Consider the following 15,280-nt stretch of genomic DNA (forward strand, 5'->3'; position numbering starts at 1 on the left):
TAATTCACCTCCTACATCAACTATAGTTTGGCATGGACTCCTTTCAAAATGGAAGTCAGTTTTGGCTCATGCTAGTCCTCGACTTGTGTCCATAATGGAGCCTGGAATTTCTGTCGTAATTCATGATGGTTGTAAGTCAAGGCACCCATTTGACCGACTCAATTTTACAATCTCTTTTGCAGCAACCATTAAGTGAACACCATGGTTGTAAAGAAAAAAATGAGTCATTATGCTGCAGTCACTAAGTGAGTTGATACATTCCTGTGTGTGTTTTCCGCTAGGAAACTGCTGAAAAAGCCAGTCTCCAGCAGAAAATATTCTAAATTACATTATAGGTAGTCCTTGATTTACAACCATTTGTTTAGTGACGGTTCAAGGTTACACTGGTACTGAAAAAAATGACTGATGACCATTTTTCACACTTAAGACCACTGCAGTATCCCCCTGGCCAGGTGTTCAAAGTTCAGATGCTTGGCAACTGGTTTCTATTTATGACGGCCACATGTATCCCCCTTTTGCGACTTCTGACAAGCAAAGTCAATGAGGATTCACTCAACAACTAACTTAACAACTGCAGTGATTCATTTGGCAAAACTCACTTAGCAAATGTCTCTCTTAACAAAGGAAAATTTAGGCTCAATGAAACCACTCTAATGGCAGAAAGTGAAGAGGAATTAAAGAGCCTTTTGATGCAGGTGAAGAAGGAGAGTGCAAAAGTGGGCCTGAAACTCAAAATTAAGAAAACCAAGATCATGGCATCCGGCCCTCTCAATTCCTGGCAAATAGATGGGGAAGGAATGGAGGTAGTGACAGATTTTATCTTCCTGGGCTCCAAGATCACCGCAGATGGGACTGCAGTCAAGAAATTAAAAGACGCTTGCTCCTGGGGAGGAAAGCTATGGCAAATCTAGACAGCATACTAAAAAGCAGAGACATCACCCTGCCAACTAAAGTGCATATAGTCAAGGCCATGGTTTTCCCAGTTGCAATGTATGACTGTGAATGTTGGACCATAAGAAAGGCTGAGCGCCAAAGAATGGAGGCCTTTGAACTATGGTGCTGGAGAAGAGTCCTGCGAGTCCCTTGGACTGCAAGGCGATCAAACCGGTCAGTCCTAGAAGAGATCAACCCTGACTGCTCTTTAGAAGGCCAGATCCTGAAGTTGAAACTCAAATACTTTGGCCACCTAATGAGAAGGAAGACTCACTGGAGAAGGGCCTGATGCTGGGAAAGATTGAGGGCAATAGAAGAAGGAGACGACAGAGGATGAGGTGGCTGGATGGAGTCACTGAAGCAGAAGGCGTGACCTTAAATGGATTCCAGAAGATGGTAGAGGACAGGAAACCCTGGAGGAACATTGTTCATGGGGTTGTGATGGGTCGGACACGACTTCGCAACTAACAACAACTGTGCCCACCCATGGGAGTTCTGTCAGATGTCTCTCCCTCCTGAAGCTGGGAAACAATGTTCTCCAATCCAGATATATCTTCCAGCTAAATTGGGATTACCTCCCAAATAAGTCACAATTATCTGGTTGTCCTCATCCTATTGACATAACCAGGTTTGGTCCCTAGCTGCAATTTTATGCCTGCAATACAAAAGAGAATGTTTGGAGGGAAATAATGTGTGTGTGTGTGTGGGGGGGAAATGGATGAAGCTCACTTAACAACAGTCTTGCTTAGCAATGAAAATTTTGGGCTCATTTGTGGTCATAAATTGAGAACTATCTGTATGTGTTTATGGAATACTGCAACTGGCTTATAAAGGTGAGCCAGTTGCCAAGCACCAAAAATGTGGTTATATGACTGAGCACATGTGTTTGCTCCAGAATCCAAAAGGTCATCTGAATCTTTTTGGGAGTTTGGTCATAATTTTGAACAGTCTCTATGTGAGGGTATAAGCGAGTATATACTTCTGTTCTATTCTGAGAAGGAGCAATTGCAGCTTTCATGGAACTTTAAGCCCTGCAGCGCCATCTGCTGGGAAGGAGGTACTATACACTGAAAAACAAATACACACAGTCCTCCACTTACAAACATAATTGAGCCCAAAATTTTTGTTTGCTAAGTGAGTTTTGTCCCATTTCAGGACCTTTCTTGCCATAGTTCTTAAGTGAATCACTGCAGCTGATACGTTGGTAACCCAGTTGTTAAGTGAATCTGGCTTCCCCATTGACTTTGCTTGTCAAAAGGTGATCACGTGACCCGAGGACGCTGCAACCGTCATAAATATGAGTCAGTTCCAAGGATCTGAATGTTGATCACATGATCTGCTACAAAAGCTGTGTGAAAAACGATCCCAAATCTTTTTTCTTCTTCTTCAGTGCTGCTGTAACTTTGTAAAATTTCACCTGAGAATCTCGTTTTAATGAAAGGCGATGTGGCTCTGCCAGTTAAGAAATTCTGGCATGGAAAGTTCACTTTTTCTACACAGTTAGTCCTCGGCTTACGACTGTAATGGAGAGAGAAGAGACGTGACGTTAAAGACAGCAAGACTTAAGACAACCTGGCATGTTTTCAGCCATTTTAATTGTGGTTATTGGAGATGGGGTGTTAAAATCACGCAGAGCTCAGGGACTGGATAACCAGGGGGTCCCTGGTTGTGCGAACAAAGCCATGTCAAATAATACATGTCATAAAACCTCTATTAACGCGGACAATTAAAAGGGGACTTCATGGCGAGTTTTTCCTTCTAGTCGTTAGCTTCAGACCTCCATGGCCTCCTTCTTGCTTGTCTCCTGTCCCTCGAAGGGAGGATATTTGGTCTCCACATCAGCCCAGGTTATGTTGCCGTTGGCCAGGTCGCCCACCAGGCCTGGCAGCTCTGAGACCTAAAAGGAAGAACAAGAAACATACCGATCAATCCAGGATTGAGTGTCCGTGTCTCTTGAGATTCTCTCAGAATGCTGGAAAGTCATGCCATGGGACTGGCTGCCCAGCAAAGAGATTTGATTGCTGTGGGGTGCGTTTCTCCCCCACAAAGCCAGAGGCAGAACAGCAAATACACACCCGGTGTTTCCCCGAAAATAAGATCGGGTTTGTTTGTTTTTTGCCTCCAAAAGAGGCATCAGGTCAGGGGTAGGCCACCTTGGCTCTTTTATGATTCGTTGACTTCAACTCCCAGAATTCCTGAGCCAGCATGGCTCAGCTTAGAAACCTCTCCATTTCTCCTCAGCATGGCTGGCTCAGGAATTCTGGGAGTTGAAGTCCACCAGTCATAAAAGAGCCAAGGTGGCCTACCCCTGCACCAGGCCTTATTTTCAGGTGGGTATCTTTATACTCAACTCTGACACCGACAGCCTTGCCCAGCCAGGCCACTTCTTCATTGTGCAGCTGCATCCGGGCCTGCGTTTTGCAGTCAGGCCTTTCTGGAAGGCCTATGCAGCTGAGTACCGGGCGATGGATTCCATCTATAGCTCGGTTCTCGACTGCAGTGGCCTTCCAGAAAGGCCTATGACTGAGAAATGCAGGCCTGGCTGCAGAAGACACCACAGAAGAGTGGGCTAGCTTATTTTCGGGGTAGGCCTTATTTTTAGGGAAACGGGATACCACTACCATGAACGAATCCAAAGATGCTTTTCCAAAAGACAACCGGACTTTCTTATTTTTCTCTTTGGGAACGTTTCACTTCTCATCCGAGAAGCTTCTTCAGTTCTAACTTTAGTTCTTCCGTGAGAATTGAAGAAGCCGGTGAGAAGCGAAACGTCTTCAAGGAAAATCAAAGGAAGTCCAGTGGCCTTATAGAAAAGCATCTTTGAGACAACCACGACCTGGATAGACTAAGAATCTCCAGATATTCGCCACCAGAGAAGAGTTCCTCCTGTCCTCAGCAATTCCACCCCAGAGGGTGGTTTTGACCACTCTCCATGGGCCCTTGTTTCCTTTCTGAATTGATCCCTTTCCCTATGTAAGAAAAAAGCCCTGGAGACTTCTAACCTCTCTACAGAAATATCTTTATTTAAACTATTTATAATCCACCTACCACCCAGAACTTGCAGCAGTTTATAACCCATAAAAGAATTAGAAAGAGAAAGATTTGGAATGGTATTTCTCAACCTTGGCAGCTTTAAGACGTGCGGACTTCAACTCCCAGAATTCTCCAGGCAGCGTAGCTGGCTGGGGAATTCTGGGAGTTGAAGTCCACACGTCTTAAAGTTGGTAAGTTTGAAAAATGCCGGTTTGTAGAGATGGATATGGATTCTGTGGGTATGTGTTTGTGTGTGTGACTTTCTTCTCTCTCCACTTTTCATTCCCAAGGACATACTTTTATTTTCTGCAGATTTTACTCCCCCATCCTGTGCAAAAGCTGCCCAGAGTCCACAGTACCTCGGCCCGTATCTGCCGCATGGAGTCGCGATCTCTTAAGGTGGCTGAGTGCGGGGTCTTATTGACCGTGTCAAAGTCAACTGTAATCCCGAATGCCACCCCGATTTCATCCGTCCTCGCATACCGCCGACCGATAGATCCAGAAGAGTCGTCCACTTTGTGGGAGACCCCATTTCTGGTCAGAGCTTCAGCTGGTTAAAAAAAAAAAAAAAAAGTGTGGGCGGATTAATTCCGCCGAAGTGGCGCAGCAGTTAGAGTGCAGTACTGCAGGCCACTTTAGCTGACTGTTCAGCAGGTCAGCGGTTCAAATCTCACCGGCTCAAGGTTGATTCAGCCTTCCATCCTTCCGGGGTAGGTAAAATGAGGACCCAGATTGTTGGGGGCAATGTAAATATATATATACATTGCTTACTGGTGTACACCGCTTAGAGAGTGCTTGCACTTAAAGCGGTATATAAGTCTCATAAATAAATAAATAAATTCATTATTACATGCACAGTCTGTTACTGATTTGTCTAGTCTGAAAAAAACTTTATAAGTAGTCCTTGACATATGACCATTGTTGAGCCTGGAATTATGGCCATTAAGAGGGTCATCATGTGACTATGCCCCGTGTTACAATCTTTTGCGTGAATCGTTGTTGTGGTTAAGTGAACATGTGATCATTAAGCAATGGCATTGTCCATGATGGACAGCTTTTGCTGGAAACAGTTAAGTAAATGCCAGTTTTCAGCAAAAATGTCATTAATTATGGTCAGGTGACTGTCTGATGGTGCAAACAGTCATAAATGTGGGCCGGTTGCTAAGTAATCAACTGATTGTAGTGGCACAGTGATTAGAATGCAGCGTTGCAGACAAACTCTGCCCACTGCCAGCAGTTCGATCCTGACCGGTTCAAGGTTGATCCAGCCTTCCATCTTTTTAAGGTCAGTAAAATGATGACCCAGACCAGTGGTGGTGAACCTACGGCACGGGTGCCAGAGACAGCACTTAGAGCCCTAGGCCTTCAACTGGGTTTTATAAAACCTTTTTGCTTTAGGCCTCTGCTGCCTTGTGCAAAAAAAAAAAGGAAGGTTCAATCAGTCAATTTCAACTTCTCGCGGGAAAAAAAAAGATCTTGCAAAGTTGGAATTGATTGATTGAACTTTTTAATCCCACCTAGTCTGCCATTACCACCGCAGCCACGGCTACCCAGTGGGCCACGCCCACCAAACTGGCCACACCCATCCGGCACCTGACGATGCATTAGTGGGTTTTGGGTTGCAGTTTGGGCACTCGGTCTCTAAAAGATTCGCCACCACTGACCCAGACTGTTGAGGGCGACATGCCGACTCTGTAAATTGCTTAGAGAGGGGATCTAAGCAGTACAAAAGTCTAGGTCAGCGGTTCTCAACCTGTGGGTTGGGACCCCATTTGGGGATGAACGACCATTTCACAGGGGTCACCAAACAATGCAGTCCGCCATTTTCCCCCCCTTTTCCTTAGCTGTGCTACTCCCTTTTATTCTATTGGGTTTTGAAAGCCAATAGAATAGACTCTCTTGAATAGAGTCTAATTCTATTGGCTTTCAAAAGCCAATAGAAATTGTCCAGGCTGTCTCTGCCCTGCTGAGCCCGCCAAAAGTCCCAGTCTGCAAATGGTGCTGCAAGTTGTCTGCAGTGAAGGCGAGCTGTTTGGAAGCTCCCACCTCTCCCTGCTGAGCAACTACTAGAAATGTTAGTAAAAGAGGGCCAGGGGTGGGAGGTGGGAGGCCGGCAGGCGCAGGGAGGGATGCTGGCGCGCGTGGGGCCCGGCGGGTGCCCTATCTCCCTTCGGCTGGGCCAGCTGGTGGCCCAGCCGGTGGTCGGCCTGCGCCATCTCTGCCGCTTGCTAGCTACACCTCAGCCAGCGCAGGGGGTGGCACCACGCATGTGCGGCGCTCCCGGGCAGGGAAAGTCCTCGACTTACGACCAGTTGGGTAGTCCTCGACTTACAACTGGTTGGGTAGTCCTCGACTTACGACCGGTTGGGGGTTGCGGCATTAAAAAGGTTGAGAATCACTGGTCTAGGTGCTATTGCTATTGTGAGGGGCAGTTATTAAGAGCTTTGGTCGTAAATAGCTCTTGGAGAGTTTTGTCGTAACTCTGAATGATCGCTAAACAACTGGTCATAAGGACTATCTGTAAAGGTGAATGTGATACAGATCCCCAAATTGCTGGCTAGAAATCTTAGCTTCTGTAAGTTAAGTACAGCCTTATTTACAGGACGAAATCTTTAGAAAACACAGCCTTTCTCACGTCCCAAAAACACAGCATAAACTGTACATCAGTGGCCCCCTAATCTTTTGGGCAAACTGGGAGAAAGGTTTTTCCATGGACCGGAGCAGGCGTGGTTTTGCCTGCTGCCTGCATCCCACAGATGGGGCTTAGTGCGGTCTGGTTGTTGTTTGTGCGGTCTGGTTGCTGGCATGCCGTAGGCCAGTGCCGGTCCAGAGACCCTGGAGGGTTGGGGATTCCGCAAGCTTTCCCCGAACGGAAACCAAAATAAAAGGCCAAAATATCCCCAAAATCTACTTTGCGTTTCTTAAAGTGAAATGGAAAACGGAAGGACAGCTTATGCCAAGTGGGGAAGCTTTAGCAAGAGGTAGTTGGTGCAGTGACATAGAAGGCACCAGCCCAGCTCCGTTCAAGTTCTCGGTTTTTAGCCCGTGTTCAACAATTTTAATGGTTGTTATATTTATAATTATATATAATTCTGTGTAATATTTATAATTGTATATATAATTCTACACATTCTATATATTTTATTGCATGGGGAGCTACCTGGAATTACTCTGGATAGTGAGATGAGCAACATATAGATTTAATGAATAAGAGATAATAATAAAATCAAATAATAATAAAAAAGAAAGGAAGAGTTTTCAAAACAGTTTCCTCTCCCTCAATGAGGGAGAAGTTGGAAGAGCATAAGGTATAGGCCTCTCATCTTATTTCCTACTCTATGCAGGTCTCTACTACTGGGTAAAACCATAACACAACTTTTAACCATTCGTTTTGTGAGCATGGCAATCACGGACAAAATGTAGACATATGATACTTCCACCCCATACAGGTAGTCCACAACTTACAACCGTTCAAAGTTACAACGGCACTGGAAAAAAAGACTTATGACCATTTTTCACACTTACGACCGTTGCAGCATCCCCATGGTCACGTGATCAAAATTCGGACACTTGGCAACTGGTTCATATTTACGACAGTCGCAGTGTCCCGGGTGGGTCACGTGATCCCCTTCTGAGACCTTCTGACCAGTCAAGGGGGAAGCCAGATTCACTTAACAACCGTGTGACAAACTTGACAACTGCAGTCATTCGCTTAACAAACTGTAGCACGTAAGTTCGTAAAATGGGGCAAGATTTGCTTAGCAAATGTCTCTCTTAGCAACAGAAATTTTGGGATCAACTGTGGCCATTAAGTCAAAGACTACGTGCAAAATCCCCTTTCCAGAAGTGATTCATCCAAACAAATCTTATTTGCAGGGAAGCCTTTTTACTTACAGAGCTCCTTCACGAATGGAATGAATTCCTGGTTCTGACTCAAAGGAAGAACGGAGCACTTGAAAGGAGCCACCACGGCAGGAAAGCTGAAGAACTGGTAGGAAGAGGAAAAACAAGCAGACATTCAGAAAATTAGAGCTGGTAAAGCTGATCTTAGTAGGGCAAATTTAGAACTGGGAGACTTACCCAGTATGAAACATTTTTTTCAAGAAATTTTTATTAAAATATATTATAAAACACCAAAGAAAATAAAGAGGGCGTAGGGCAATGATGGCGAACCATTTAGAGACCGAGTGCCCAAACTGCAACCCAAAACCCACTTATGCATCGTCAGGGGCCGGGTGGGTATGGCCCACTAGGTGGACGTGGCTGCGGTGGTCATGGCAGACTGGGTGGGTGTGGACAAGGTGGGTGTGATCATCTCGATGTTGCTCGTGGGGAGGGACGCCTGTGGGGGCCGGGCAGAGTTGGGGGAGATCCAGGGGGTCTCTGGCAGGTGGGGCGGTGGGCAGGAGGCTCGTCCTGCAGGGTGAGGCGAGGCGAGGCAGGGCAGGGGTGCCATTGTCACTGGGCAAGGTGAGGCAAGGGCCAGGGCAACTGCTGCCTGACACCATCGTCCCCCACACACAGAGGGCAGAGAGCGCATGGGTGCTGGGATGCATCCAGCCATGTGGGACCTCGGCCAGTTAGCGGGCAGCTGGTTGAAGAGGGATGGTTGCCATCTCCAGGGCATGGTGTGCGTGCCCACAGAGAGGGCTCTGAGTGCCGCCTCTGGCATGCGTGCCATAGGTTCACCACCACTGCTGTAGGGGAAAAAATAAAAAGACAGTAACTTCCAACTTTTGTCAGTAAAGTACAATTCTAAATATAATTGTAGCCTTAACTTTTTGCTCTGCATTTCTATACTGTTTTGGTGTAGTGGTTTAGAAACCAAGAGGCAGTGAGTTCCAGTCCCACCTTAGGCATGAAAACCCATGGGGGGGGGGAGGGACTTTGAGCCAATTCCTGATTTCCACTTAGCCAGTGTGGCAAGAAAGGCCGTAAAATGGGAGTAAAACTCACTTAAAAACTGTCTTGCTTAGCAACAGAAATTTTGGGCTATACCGCGGTCGTGAGCTGAGAACCACCTGTAAATCAGAGCTGCCTTATGGCTGCAAGAAATCCTACCGTTCGCTGTTCGTCTCCCTCCCTGACGCGGAATGTGTGCTCAAATATCGTGTACATGATTCTTCCAAGCCCAAACGAAGGTTCGATCACATTGGGGACAATCTCTTCCACTAGAAAACGAGAGACAAAGAAAAACCTGTGGCTCCTGAGTCAGCTCCAGTAAAGAAAGAAACTGCGTAAGTTCCCAGGTTTTTATCATCAGAAAAAAGAAAGAGAGAGAGAGAGAGAGAGACAGAGACAGAGACAAAGGGAAGGGGGTATGAAGAGGAAAGGAAAGGAAAGGAAAGGAAAGGAAAGGAAAGGAAAGGAAAGGAAAGGAAGGTATGAAGAGGGAAGGAAGGAGGAAGGAAGGGACAGAAAGACAAAAAAGGAAGGAAGGAAGGAAGAAAGAAAGGGAGAGAGAAAGAAAGGGAGAAAAAGAAAGAAAGAAAGAAAGAAAGAAAAGGGGGTATGAGGAGGAAAGGAGGAAGGAATAGGAAGGAAGGAAGGAAGGAAGGAAGGAAGGAAGGAAGGAAGGAAGGAAGGAAGGAAGGGACACAAAGACAAAAAATCAAGAAAGGAAAGGAAAGGAAAGGAAGAAAATTTAACAGTCTGATGCCCTCTCAAGATCATTTAATTTGGGGGGGGGGGGCACTTCAGCTGAGATGGCCCTAGTTTCTGAAGAGTGGAGAGGGAAGTAAACTTACCATGCAGGGTTTTCTGGAACCTCTTCACGGCGACCATGTCCTTTGTTACCTGAAAGGTTTTCCCTTCGGTCTCAATCACAAATTCCCTACAAGGAGAGAAAGGGGGTGTCAAAAGGAGGCTTAGATGCTTCTTTCTACCGTGGATCTAAAGGGGCGTTTGGAAGCCTCATCTGGTGCAGGACACGTTAACAGTCCTGGAGGTCCCCCTGAGCAGCTTGTGTGACTGCTGTGTGACTGCTGTGTGGACTGCACTGGTCCAGAAGAGCCTTTTCTGCTGTGGCTCCCCTCCCCCGAACACGGTGTCCCTTGAGGGGAGATCCACCCCCTCCCCTCTTGGCCTTCCAGAGGGGCCTTAACACTGTCATTTAGGTCCCAATGGAGGTGTCCCACTCGGGAACTGGAAGAGCAGATGAGAAGGTCCCATCTCCATCCTGTTTACATATTGCTTTCTTTGTCAATGCGGCTCACATTGAATGTTCTTGCTTTGACAACATATGGAGATGCAGCCTTTTTCTTTCTTATACTTTACTCTTAGAACTAGATGATGCTGGGGGAGGGGGAGGAATGTGATGGGAGTTAGTTAGACATAACAATATTGTAACAAGAGCTGATAAGGCATGGCAGGATGAAGAACTGGGCGGAAAGCCAACATTTCAAACTAATTGGAGACTGATTTATGACAGTTAGTTGTAGGAGGGAATTGTGCTTTGATCTATGTGCTGAGGGGAGGGGAAGTCAGATTTTGGCTTCAACCGTGCGGATGCCATGTTATTTGAATAAAGATTCTTTAAGGTAAACAATGCCTGGAAGTTAGGCTTTTTGTTAATTTCAAAATTAACAAACATTCTTATTGCAGAATGTTTTCATGTTGTTCATGTTTTGATCGTTTATAGAGAATCTCAATCGTTCAGCTCATGGTGCTCCCAAGCAGGCTTTTTCCAAAAGGCAACTGGGCTTTCTTTTGTTTTTTCCTCTGAAAACATTTTGCTTTTCACTCCAGAAGCTTCTTCAATTCATTGATGAGAAGTGAAATGTTTTCAAAGAAAAGAAAAAAAAACCCAATTGCCTTTTGGAAAACGGGATAACGCTTTCCCATTATTTTTTATATTATGCTTTTATGATGCTGCAAAGTTGCCCAGACTAGCTTGCCAGTAAGATGGGCAGAATATATAGTTGGTTAGTAAGTAAATTAATAAATCAACAAACGTGCAACAGGGAGCAGGCGGTGGAGGCTGCAATCCGGGTACTCTGATGCTAAGAGGAAATTTCATCTCCTCAAAAACAGAGAAATTCCGATTTCTTGCACCAAGAAAACCTACGTATCTCTTACAACTGTGGCTTCCACACTCACCAGCTCACTTTTAGGTGGCTGCAAGTTTCTTTACAAGAAGTTTGTAAACTGCTGGTTATTGTGACTGGTTTTATTATGGTTTCTCTGAAAAGCACTCTGAGTCTTCTGAAGAAGGGCAGCTGGGTATCCATCAATAAGTATTGTGAGATAAGAGATTTTTTTTCTTCTTTTTATGACCCTGTAATCCAGTGGTTCTTAATCTTTTTAATGCCGCGACCCCCAACCGGTCGTAAGTCGAGGACTACTCAACTGGTGCAGCACCGTTTGCAGAATGGGACTTTTGGCGGGCTCAGCAGGGCAGAGACAGCCTGGACAATTCCTATTGGCTTTTGAAAGCCAATAGAATTAGACTCTATTCAAGAGAGTCTCTTCTATTGGCTTTCAAAAGCCAATAGAATAAAAGGGAGCAGCACAGCTAAGGGAAAGGGGGAAAAAATGGCGGACTGCGTTGTTTGATGACCCCCGTGAAATGGTCGTTCGACCCCAAATGGGGTCCCAACCCACAGGTTGAGAACCACTGCTGTAGTCCCTTTTTTATGACCCTGTAATCCCTTGAATGGAGCTTGAGCATATGTGGAGTTCGCAGTAGATATTTTCTCTTTGTGCCCTGCCTAGGCTTGAACTCCCAACCTTCTGAGTGGAAGGCAAGAGTCTTCACCTCTAGGCCACCGGCCGCCCTAAGAGAATGAACTCCGTAAAATCACACTGGATTTCAACATTTATTGTGTTTGAATGCTGGGTTTAAAAATCTTGACTCGCACAGCTCCCAAAGAGATTGAGATCTTATCAGGCTCAGCTTACCCTTTTTCGCTGAGCTGTGTCTCCATCTCAGTGATGTAACACTCGTCACAGATGGCAAGATACTCCAGGACCAGCTTGGCGTCCTTCTTGTATGCCTTCCCGATGGCTCCCTTGTTTGCTTCAAACTGAACCACGTTGGCGATCCTGTACGGGTGGCGCTAAGGAATCCGACTGCAGGAGTGTTTGTGCATAGGATGAGGCAGGTAAATGCTTTTTTAACTGGTCTTTCCCACCACTTTCTTTTGCACTTTTACAGGTAGTCCTCAACTTACGATCACAACAGGGAGCAGAACTTCCGTTGCTAAGCAAGGAGGTTGTTAAATGAGTCACGCCCAATTTTACGACTTTCTCTTTAGGCTTTTACAGGTAGCCCTGAATTAACGACTACAACTGGGACCAGAATTTACACTGCTAAGCAAGACAGTTGTTAAGTGAGCTGCTCCAGTTTTAAGACCTTTTTTGCCACGGTTGTTAAGTGAATCAGTTGTTAAGTGAGTTGTTAAGTGAGTCATGTAGCTGTTAAGTGAATCCAAGCTTCCACCATTGAGTTTCTCAGCTTTCATGTGGGTAGCTGGCTGGGAAGGTCACAAATAGTGATCACATGACCCCAGGATACCGCAACCGTCATAAATACACGTCAATCGTCAAATGCCCAAATTTTGATCACACAAGGGCTGGTTGTAAGTTACTTTTTTCAATGCCACTGTAAATCTGAATGATTGCTAAACAAATGGCTGTAAAGGGAGGACTACCTCTCAATATGCAAAACTCTGATTAGGGATTGTAACATTTCTCCCTCTGGACCCGGCTATTCTGCAGCTATTCAAGGGCTTCACAAAATTAACTTTCACATCCAGAAGCAGCTCAAGCTGTCTCTTCTCTGTGCAGTCCTGGAAAACATTTGACAATTTCAACTTAAAAGGACCGGATTAGCCACTCAAGAGGCCACCGGAATTCAAGGAAGCGAGGCAAGATACGACCAAAACTGAGCCTGTAATTTCGGTCGTTAAGTTGTGACAATCATAAAGTTAATCCCCATATGACTGTACCCAATTTCACAATCCTTTTTTTGCATTGGTCATTAAGCACATGTCACGGAGGTTAAGGCAGGGGGTCTTCAAACTGGGCCCTTTTATGACTTGTGGACTTCAACTCCCAGAATTCCTCAGCCAGGCACGCTGGCTGAGGAATTCTGGGAGTTGAAGTCCACAAGTCATAAACAGGCCAAATTTGAAGACCCCTGGGTTAAGGGAACCCACTATGCACTATATAACCTATTTTGTTTTTTTGTTTTTTTAAAAAAGGAAACAGCGATCACATGACTCACAGGATGCTGCAAAGAATTGCAAGTGAGGGTCACTTGTTAAGTGCCTAGTATGCAGTCACGTGACTTGAGGAGGCACCTGATTACCCAAACTATGAATCTCGGCCATAACTAGCTTTTTCAGGGTCTGTTGTAACTTCTAACAGTCCCTAAGCGACCAGCTGTAAATGAAGGACTACTCGTACTGAGATAGTTGGTATCTCATTTCAAGTTTCAAGCTGGCGTCACAGAAAAATCACAGCTCCCAGTTCAGAGCGGTTCCTTGATCTCCCCCTAATTGGCCTCAAAGGCTCGTACAGGTCATCCACACCAAAAGGGATGGAACCCGCCTTAGAAAACAGCCGTGGCTTTATTCCAGAAAAGGATATGGGCTCCTTCAAGGGCTTCTCAGCTACGAGGGGGACTTTGGTGGCTCTGGCGTGGCAGGAGAGGTCATAGCAAGAGCGGTCAGCGCAGCCAACGATTTCAATCCACCCCTGGAAAAGTCAAAAAATGAAGCCTTCGCTTAGACCATAGGTCAGCAACCCACAGCTCCAGAACCGCGTGTGGTTCTTTGAGCCTTCTACTGCAACTTCCAGTCCTCCTCCGCCATTTGCAGAGAGAGAGGGGGGCACTTGCGCTTCCCTTCTCTCTCTCTCTCTCTCTCTGTGTGTGTGTGTGTGTTTGTGTGTGTGTGTGTGTGTGTAAAAAAAGAGAATGGCCTCACGCTGTCCTCCAACAAGCTGACAAACGTATTGGGCGGGGCTCCTCCCTTTGCTGCGTCCCAGCAGGAAGCAGCAGAAAGCAGGAAGCAGCAGCTCTCTCTGTCTCTGTCTCTGTCTCTCTCTCAAACACACACTGAGTGGGGGAAGAGAACTGGCAGACCAAGGGCAGGAGAGAGCCAGCCCAATAAGAATGTGTGTCAGCTTGTCGGAGGACAGCGTGAAGCCAGCTTGCCAGGTGAGCAGAAGATCAGAGAAGGGGGGGGGAGAGAGAGGGGGGAGGGGGGAACTCATGCACAGCAGCCTCTATTTCTTTTTAATTAAACTCTTCAATCAAGTTCCCCCCTCCCCCCGTGCACGTGTGCACAACTTTTGCAGCTCCTAGTGTTTTCTTTTTTCTGGGAAACGGGTCCAAAGTGGCTCTTTGAGTGTTTAAGGTTGCCGACCCCTGGCTTAGACAAATCATGACATTCAAGCTATCCTGCATAGCAGGCCCTTCACCCTGGACTTAAGCTCTAAGAAATGTTTTCATCTTGTTAAATTAATAATAATAATAAAGCACTGGGAAGCACTATATAAGTCTAAGTGCTATTGCTTACGTAGGAAGTTTTGGACTCCGCATCCCAGCAGTCACAGGCGTAGTGAGCCATCTCATTCTCCATGTGCTGCCGGAAACGAAGCTTCTCTGGAGAGATGCCCACTTTGATGAGGTAGAGATAGATGCGGCCAATGAAGTAGCCCAGGACGGAATTGTTGATCACACCCTGGGGAAGCAAAGAGGAACAAAGAGGACAAACACTGTTAAGGAGATATAAAGGGTCAGAAAATTTTCCAAGCCTTCCCTTACCTGAAATCTCTAAGGATCGTGGGCAATGCTATCCCGCAAATTCTTAGCCAGTAGAATACAAAATAATAGAGCTGGAAGGGACCTTGGAGGTCTTCTAGTCCAACTCTCTGCTCAGCAGATGTTATACCATTCTAGACAAGTGGCTATCCAGTCTCTTTTAAAAAACCTCCAGTGATGAAGCACCCACAATGTCTGAAGGCAAGCCATTCCACTAGTTGATTGTTCTCGCTGTCAGAAAATTTCTCCTCAGTTCTTAGGTTGCTTCTCTCCTTGATTAGTTTCCATCCGTTGCTTCTTTGTTCTGCCTTCAGGTGCTTTGGAGAATAGGTGGACTCCCCTCTTCTCTGTGAGAGCCACTCAAGTACTGGAAGACTGCCATCACGTCACCCTAGTCCTAGTCCATGTCACCTAAACACCCCTGCGAAGAGATCTCTGCATTTTCCCTCAAAATTCTGAAATCTCTTCTCAGATACACTTTATGTGGGCTCCTTAAGGCACAATGATTATTGGAATCACAATTATTTTACAACACTGATGTATGGA

At 45.9% G+C, this 15,280-nt stretch overlaps 1 protein-coding gene across 1 annotated transcript in view; it reads right to left on the minus strand.

Moving 5' to 3' along the window:
- Window positions 1-2,508: 2,508 nt before the first annotated feature.
- GARS1 (glycyl-tRNA synthetase 1) overlaps window positions 2,509-15,280 on the minus strand; it is a 35,539-nt gene continuing 22,767 nt past the window's right edge. Inside the window, exons 10-17 of the mRNA XM_039364503.1 lie at window positions 14,490-14,654; window positions 13,558-13,665; window positions 11,866-12,011; window positions 9,714-9,799; window positions 9,028-9,137; window positions 7,861-7,954; window positions 4,326-4,516; window positions 2,509-2,830 (exon numbers count right to left, since the gene is read on the minus strand). Coding sequence (XP_039220437.1) covers window positions 2,705-2,830; window positions 4,326-4,516; window positions 7,861-7,954; window positions 9,028-9,137; window positions 9,714-9,799; window positions 11,866-12,011; window positions 13,558-13,665; window positions 14,490-14,654 — 1,026 coding nt within the window. The 3' untranslated portion in view covers window positions 2,509-2,704. The remainder of the gene's footprint in view (window positions 2,831-4,325; window positions 4,517-7,860; window positions 7,955-9,027; window positions 9,138-9,713; window positions 9,800-11,865; window positions 12,012-13,557; window positions 13,666-14,489; window positions 14,655-15,280) is intronic.

Source organism: Crotalus tigris, unplaced genomic scaffold, assembly GCF_016545835.1.
Source record: "Crotalus tigris isolate CLP2741 ecotype Arizona unplaced genomic scaffold, ASM1654583v1 scf7180000019767.335678, whole genome shotgun sequence".
Classification (NCBI taxonomy): Eukaryota; Metazoa; Chordata; class Lepidosauria; order Squamata; family Viperidae; genus Crotalus; species Crotalus tigris.